Source organism: Eimeria tenella, genomic scaffold, assembly GCF_000499545.2.
Source record: "Eimeria tenella Houghton genomic scaffold, Eth_scaff194, whole genome shotgun sequence".
In the NCBI taxonomy this organism is placed as follows: Eukaryota; Apicomplexa; class Conoidasida; order Eucoccidiorida; family Eimeriidae; genus Eimeria; species Eimeria tenella.
Genome location: NW_013541781.1, coordinates 11,775 through 19,300, shown reverse-complemented (window position 1 = coordinate 19,300; position 7,526 = coordinate 11,775). Strand labels below are relative to the sequence as shown.

Genomic DNA, 7,526 nt, shown 5'->3' with positions numbered 1-7,526 from the left:
GGTCGGGGCCCCCCTGCTGGCGAGGGTTTAGGGTTTGAGGGTTTAGGGTTTGAGGGCTTAGAGGAGGAGGGTTTAGCAAGGGCTGCTTGGGAAGCCCTGGGAACCACCGCCATGTCTGCTTCGGCTTTTGAGAAGGTAAACCCTAAACCCTAAACCCTAAACCCTGACACTTGGAGTTCAGCTGCTGCGGACTTGCTGAGGTGCGGCAGCTGCTGCTGCTGGTCGCGCTGCTGTACCTCAAGGAAAGGCTGCTGCTGCTGCTGCTGCTTCTGATGATCTTGCTGCGGATTTCGCTGCTTCTGCTGATTGTGCTGCTGCTACTGCTGCTGCTGCAGTCGATTCTGGAGGAAGTAGAGAAGAGCCTTAGCAGCAAAAGTGCAACGGAGAAGCTGCCTCAGCAGCAGCAGCAGCAGCAGCAGCAGCAGCAGCAGCAGCAGCAGCCAGGCCAAATCGAGGCCGGCGCCGACGCAGCAGCAGCAGCCGCAGCAACGGCAGCAACCACAGCAACAGCAGCAACTGCAGCAGCGGCTCCCTCTGCGTCTTCATCAAGAGCTCAGCCGCCAGAAACTGCAGCAGCAGCAACAGCAGCAGCAGCAGCAGCAGCAGAGCTACCTGAGCTTGACCTGCTGAGTTCGGAGGAGACGAGCGGCAGCGACAGCTCTTGGGAGGCCCCAGAAGGAAAGCGGAAGCCAGCAGCAGCAGCAGCAGCAGCAGGAGGAGCAGCAGCAGCAGCAGGAGCAGAAGCAGAAGAAGCAGCAGACGCAGAAGCAGCAGACACGGATCCCAAGTCCGAAGAAGACGAGGAAGACAGCAGCGCGGAAGAGTCGGACTTCGCTGTTGCTGCTGCTGCTGCTTCGCAGCAGCAGCAGCAGCAGCAGCAGGTTGACTACAGCGAACTGGACGATAGCTGCTCGCAGCAGTACTCGCGTCGCCTGCAGCAGCAGCAGCAGCAGCTTCAGCAGCAGCAGGAGGAGGAGCCCGTGCTGCTGTGCGGCTGCTTCAAAGTTCCTGCTGCAGTCTACCGCCAGCTGCTGCCGCACCAGCAGCAGGGCCTCGAGTGGCTGCTGCTGCTGCTGCAGCAGCAAACTGGAGGCCTTTTGGGGGATGATATGGGCCTCGGCAAGACAATTCAAATTGCTGCTTTTGTTGCAGCGCTGCACAACTCCGGCTTCCTCAGTGTGCGGCTCTTTTGCTGCTGCTGCTGCTGCTGCTGATGCTACTGCTGCTGCTGCTTCTGCTGCTGCTGTTTATTTTTTTATTTATTTGCTGCTTTTTTTGCTGCTGCTTTATGCCCCTTGTAGGCACGCTGGCCCTTCCAAGACCGCCGCAGGCAGCTCCTTAGCAGCAGCAGCAGCAGCAGCAGCGGCAGCAGCAGCAGCAGCAGCAGCAGCGAAGGAGGGGTGCTGCTGGTCTGCCCAGCTACAGTGCTGCCGCAGTGGCTCAGAGAACTCCACAAGTGGTGTCCCGCAGTTAGGGTTTGCGTTTTTCACGACAAAGTAAACCCTAAACCCTAAACCCTAAACCCTAGACGGGAAACCCTGAGTATTAGTGCCTTTGGGATTCTATGCTGTATAGCACTTCGTGCGCTACCTCAACAGTGTGCTTCTTGCTTTGAGGGTTTAGGGTTTAGGATTTAGGGTTTCGGGTGAAGGGTTTAGGGTTTAGGGTTTAGGGTTTAGGGTTTGGTGTTGTTTAGGATTTAAAGGGTTTGCGAGCTGCTGCTGTCGCCGCGAGCAAATCGAATGGAGTTTTGCTGACGACTTATGAAACATTCAGGAGACACCTGGTAGCGCTTCTGCTGCTGCTGCTGCTGCTGCTGTTGCTGCTGCTGCTGCTGCATTGGCTGCTGCTGCTGCTGCGTTTGTTTCTGCTGTACCGGCTGCTGCTGAATTTGTTGCTGCTGCTCCTGCTGCTTCCGCTGCTCCTGCTGCCTTATATGCTTCTGCTGCGGCCGCTTTATTTGCTGCTGCTCTTGCTGTTGCTGCTGCTGCATCTGTTGTCGCTGCTGCTGCTGTATGCGCTGCTGCTGCAACAGCTCCTGCTGCTGCTGTTCGTTCATGCTGCAGCAGCAGCAACAGTAGCAGCATAATTGAAATAATGAATTAACTAGTTTATTTACTTATTTATTCATTTATTTATTTATTTGTTCACTTATTTATTTTGCTTTTTGCTGCTAGAATCTGCTGCTGAGCTTCACCTGGAAAATGGCGGTTTTAGATGAAGGCCAAAAAATCAAAAACCCTCATGCGGCCATCACCCTCGCCGTCAAAAGGGTAACGAGGGCTTAGGGTTTAGGGTTTGGGGTTTAGGGTTTAGGGTTTAGGGTTTGGGGTTTAGGGTTTAAGGTTTAGGATTTGGGATCTGGGGTTTGGGGTTTGGGGTTTGGGGCTTAGGGTTTGGGGCTTAGGGTTTGGGGTTTGGGGTTCAGGGCGTAGTGTCCAGGGTTTGGGGATTAGGTTTTAGGGTTTTAGGGTTTAGGGTCTAGGGTTTATGTGTTTGCTCCTAACCTTCTGGCGTTCTCCCGCAAAGCCAAATTGGCTTACGGCATAAACCCTAAAACGGAGTATTCGAAACAATTTAATCGAACAAATATTATTTGTCTACTCATTTATTATTTATTTAATTATTTAATTATTTGTTTATCTACTGTGTGTCTGCTGCTGCTGCTGCTGCTGCTTCTCTGCTGCTGCCGCTGTCGCTGCGTCTTCTGCGTCTCTGCCTCTGCCTCTGCCGCCGCCGCCGCTGCTGCTGCTGCTGCTGCTGCTGCTGCTGCTGCAGCTGGGGACTCCGCACCGGTATTTGCTGTCAGCAACTCCGATTCAAAACAGTTTAATTGAACTTTGGTCTGTTGTCGATTTTGTGTCTCCGGGAAGACTGGCAACTTTGCCAGTTTTCCAGCAGCAAATTGCAGACCCCATTCGCGAGGTGCTGCACTTTGCTGCTGCTGCTGCTGCTGCTCTTCCCCCCTTTTGCCGCACCTCTTAGCCCCTTTTGCTGCTGCTCCTCTTCCCCTTCTGCTGCTGCTCTTATTCCCCTTTTGCTGCTGCTCTTAGTCCCCTTTTGCTACTGCTCTTCCCCCCCTTTTGCTGCACCTCTTCGCCCCTTTTGCTGCTGCTCTTGGTCCCCTTTTGCTGCTGCTCTTGGTCCCCTTTTGCTGCTGCTCTTGGTCCCCTTTTGCTGCTGCTCTTCGCCCCTTTTGCTAAGGCTCTTCTCCCCTTCTGCTGCTGCTCTTATTCCCCTTTTGCTGCTGCTCTTAGTCCCCTTTGTTGGTGCTTTTCCTCCCTTTTGCTGCTGCTCCTCTTCCCCTTTTGCTGCTGCTCTCGGTCCTGTTTGCTGCTCCTCCTCCTCCCTTTTGCTGCTTCTCTCTTCTCCTTTTGCTGCTGCTCTCTTCCCCTTTTGCTGCTGCTTTGGGTCCCTTTTGCTGCTCCTCTTCTTCCCTTTTGCTGCTGCTCTTCTTCCCTTTTGCTGCTGCTCCTCGTCCCTTTTGCTGCTGCTCTTCCTCCCCCTTTGCTGCTCTTTTCGTCTCTTTGCTGCAGCATTTGGTTTTCTTTTTTTGCCCTTTGAGGGTCCTCAGGCGTTGCTGCTGCTGCTGCTGCTGTTGTTGTTTCTACTCCTTTTGCTGCTGCTACTGCTACTGCTGCTGCTGCTGCTGCTACTGCTGCTGCTGCTGCAGCATTTGCTTGTTTGTTGGTTTGTTGGTTTTCTTCAGGGCTCCTTCGCGAGTGTATCTTCTGCTGCTGCTGCTGCTGCTGCTCGTTGCGCGCTGCTGCTGCAGCAGCTGGTGGCGCCGTTGCTGCTGCGGCGCCGCAAAGAAGAATGCATGCAGCACCTTAAGCTGCCCCCCAAGAAAGAAGAAGTAAACCCTAAACCCTGAACCCTAAACCCTAAACCCTAACTTACACTAGTCTTGAACCCTAGTAAGCTCTAGCAAACCCTTATAAACCCTAATATACCCAATGAACTCTGAAAACCCTAATAAATAAACCCTCGTAAACCCCCACAACCCTGGCAAACCCTAATAAGCTCTTCTAAACCGTAATAAACCCTAATGTACCCTCAAAACCCTCAGGCCTTGCGGCTTACACTTGCTGGTCAGGCAAACCCTAAACGCTAAACCCTAAACCCCAAACCCTAAACCCTTTTTGATGCCTTTTAGGTTTTATTCTGCGCTCTAACTCCCATACAATATGAGGTGTATAGAGATGTGCTGCACGCATTTTGGGGACAGCAGCAGCAGCAGCAGCAGCAGCAGCAGCAGCTGGGCAAGCGGCAGCTGCGCAGCAAAGCTTTTGCTGCTCTTGCAGTGCTGCGGAAGATCTGCAACCACCCAGATCTCGTGCTGCAGCAGCAGCAGCAACAGCAACAACAGCAGCAGCAGCAGCACAGGCAACGCCTTAAGCAGCTGCAGCAGCAGCAGGAAATGATGCATATGCTTCCCCCAAACGTAGAAGTTAAACGCAGGCGTCTCCAGCGGCAGCAGCAGCAGCAGCAGCAGCAGCAAACAGAATCCACAGAGGAAGCAACAACAACAGCAGCAGCAGCTGCAGTTCCAGGGGACTTCGGCTCCCCGAGCAGGTACGAGAAATGCTGCATGCTGCTGCTGCTGCTGCTGCTGCTGCCTCTGCTGCTGCTGCTCCTGCGGGAGCTGCTGCTGCTGTAGTACCAGGCGCTGCTCCTTCATTTCTGCTGCAGCTGCTGCTAAGTTCATGTGTTGTTTTTGTCGTCTGCTGTGGTTAGGGTTCGGGGTTTAGGGTTTAGGGTTTAGGGTTTAGGGTTTGCGGTCAGGTCTGGGAAGCTGCGGGTGCTGATGGCGATGCTGAGGGTTTGGCAGCAGCAGCAGCAAAAAGTAATTGTGTTTTGCCAGACGCAGCAAACCCTAAATTGCATTGCTGCTGCTTTGGAGGCCTCGGGTGTACAGACACCGCAGCAGCAGCAGCAGCAGCAGCAGCAGAAGAGGGAGAGAAGCAGGAAGGGAAGCAAGGAGCAGCACATGTCAAAAGAAGAAACAATTCGAGAAGTGGAAATTAAAAAGGAAATAAATAAAAAAGATTTAAATGAAAATTCAAAAAAACTTTTTTTAAAACTCGATGGATCCACTCCAGTTGAAAAAAGGCAAAAAGTCATCAACTGCTTCCAAAACCTCCCAGTGAGAAAAGTTTAGTAAATAAATAAATAGATAAATAAATAAATAAATAAATAAATAAGTGAATAAGTATTTATTTATTTGTTTGATTCGGTTGGAGGCAGTTAAATTGACAAACGGGCTGTTGCTAGCAGCCCCATCAGCAGCAGCAGCAGCAGCAGCAGAAGCAGCAGCAGGAGCAGCAGCAGCAGCAGCTGCTGCTGCTGCAACACCATTAGACATCAAATCGCAAGCAGCAGCAGCGCGCTGGGACACTGCCGTTGCCGAGTTGGCAAAGCTCAGGGCTTAGGGTTTAGGGTTTAGGGTTTAGGGTTTAGGGTTTGTGCAGAGTGTCTTCATTTTGCTGGCAACAACGCGGGTGGGAGGCGTGGGCCTCAGCTTGACAGCAGCAAATCGAATTGTCATTTTCGAACCCGACTGGAACCCCATGACCGATTCGCAGGTCCGTTTGCTGCTGCTGCTGCTGCTGCTGCTGCTTTTGCTAATGCTGCTGCTGCTGCTGCTGCTGCTGTTGCTGCGGTTCACTGCTGTGGCTTGCGGCTACTACTGCTGATGCTGCTGCACCCTTCTAGACGCTGCTGCTGCTGCTGCTGCACCCCTCTCGCGGCCTCTGCTGCTGCTGCTGCTGCTGCTGCTGCCCCCTCACAGCCTCTGCTGCTGCTCCTGCTGCAATTCTCTCACAGCCTCTGCTGCTGCCGCTGCTGCTGAAGCTCCCTCACAGCCTCTTCGATTGCCGCTGCAGCCCCCCACACAGCCTCTGCTGCTCCCGCTGCTGCTGCTGCTGCTGCTGCTGCTGCTGCTGCTGCTGCTTAGGCTCGCGAGCGCTCGTGGCGTCTGGGGCAGCAGCGGCCAGTTTTCGTTTATCGGCTTTTAGCTGCGAATACACTCGAAGTGAAAATTTACCAAAGACAACTTTTTAAGGGTTTTCTGTCTTCGCGGATTTTAGACAAGTGCAAACAACCCAACAAGTTCAAGTGGAAAGACATTCACGTCTGCAAACCCTAAATCCTAAACCCTAAACCCTAAACCCTAAGCCCGAGAATGACATTCACGTACCCACACCCGAAACCCTTAACCATCAGACGCTCATCCGCGTCCGTAAACCCTAAACCCTAAACCCTATGGATATGCACAAGTCTGGAAACCCTAAACCCTAAACCCTAAGGCCTCGAGTGGTATTCTACTTGAAGATGTCGAGGCCGGACTAAGCTCTCCGGCGAGGCGGTTTGGGTGCCTAGGGTTTAGGTGCTGCGGTGGATAGGCGCCGCTGTTGCAGCTGCAGCAACGGGACTGAAACAGCAACTGCTGCTGCTGCTGCTGTTGCTTGTGCTGCTGCTGCTGCTGCAGGTACAGGAACAAAATTCGCTGCAGCTACATGAACGCTGTTGCTGCTGCTGAGATTGACGAGCTCAAAGCTCTGGCAGGCAGCAGCAGCAGCAGCAGCAGCAGCAGCATGAGCAGCAGCAAAAGGGAGGACTGGCTCGGCACAGCAGAAGCAGCAACGGGAGATGCGCAGCTGCTGCAGTCGCTATTCGAAAATGAGGGGGTACAGGTGGGCTGCTGCAGTGCTGCTGCTGCTGTTGCTGCTGCTGCTGCTGCGGATGTTGCTGTTGCTGCTGTTGCTTCTGCTGCTGCTGGGCTTTTGTAGAGCTGCCGTGGTTTTTCTGGTGCTGCTTCTGCCATTGCACTTGGTGTGCTGCTGCTGCTGCTGCTGCTGCAATTGCATTTAATCTGCTGCTGCTGTTGCTGCTGCTGCAGCATTCGTTGGATCATGAACAAATGGAAATGCCACAACAGCCAAAGGGCCTTAAGGAGTCCAAAGAAATCGGTCTGTGCTGCTGCTGCTGCTGCTACTGCTTCTACTGCTGTTGTTGCTGCTGCGGTTGCTGCTGCTGCTGCTGCTGCTGCTTCTGCTGTCTCTGGTGATGGCAATTTGCTGCCGTTCTTGCTGCTGCTGCCGGCACCTTACTTTGCTGCTACAGCTTTTGTCTTCATTTGCTGCTGCTGCTTCTGTTGCTGTTGCTGCTGCTGCTGCTGCTGTTGCTGCTGCTGCTGGTGTGGCTGCAGCATGTCAAGCTATGGAAATGCTGAGGCAATCCAGACAAGAAAGGATGTCCCACACAATCGATGTAAGGGTTTAGGGTTTAGGGTTTAGGGTTTAGTGTATATTTGCACATTAACTATTCTATACGTTAATTTTCCTTTGCCTTTTCCTGGGCCACTGCAGTAGCACACCAGAACCCCCAAACCCTAAACCCTAAACCCTAAACCCTAAACCCTAAACTCTAAACCTTACAAACCCTATAAACCCTCCTTTTTCTCCCCTTTAGGTGCCAACTTGGACTGGAAAAAAGGGTACAGCTGGGAGGCCGCGGGGGCCCCC

The 7,526-nt window shown here is 53.1% G+C and overlaps 1 protein-coding gene across 1 annotated transcript in view; it reads left to right on the top strand.

Annotated features, from left to right (window-relative positions):
- Positions 1 to 335: 335 nt before the first annotated feature.
- Positions 336 to 7,526, top strand: part of ETH_00029815 (DNA excision repair protein, putative) — a gene marked incomplete at both ends in the record, with an annotated part of 8,060 nt that continues 869 nt past the window's right edge. The window contains 13 exons of the mRNA XM_013374124.1: positions 336 to 1,178; positions 1,302 to 1,496; positions 1,697 to 1,786; positions 2,178 to 2,273; positions 2,779 to 2,925; positions 3,710 to 3,856; positions 4,157 to 4,575; positions 4,786 to 5,146; positions 5,472 to 5,585; positions 5,957 to 6,117; positions 6,491 to 6,695; positions 6,902 to 6,971; positions 7,474 to 7,526. Coding sequence (XP_013229578.1) covers positions 336 to 1,178; positions 1,302 to 1,496; positions 1,697 to 1,786; positions 2,178 to 2,273; positions 2,779 to 2,925; positions 3,710 to 3,856; positions 4,157 to 4,575; positions 4,786 to 5,146; positions 5,472 to 5,585; positions 5,957 to 6,117; positions 6,491 to 6,695; positions 6,902 to 6,971; positions 7,474 to 7,526 — 2,901 coding nt within the window. The remainder of the gene's footprint in view (positions 1,179 to 1,301; positions 1,497 to 1,696; positions 1,787 to 2,177; positions 2,274 to 2,778; positions 2,926 to 3,709; positions 3,857 to 4,156; positions 4,576 to 4,785; positions 5,147 to 5,471; positions 5,586 to 5,956; positions 6,118 to 6,490; positions 6,696 to 6,901; positions 6,972 to 7,473) is intronic.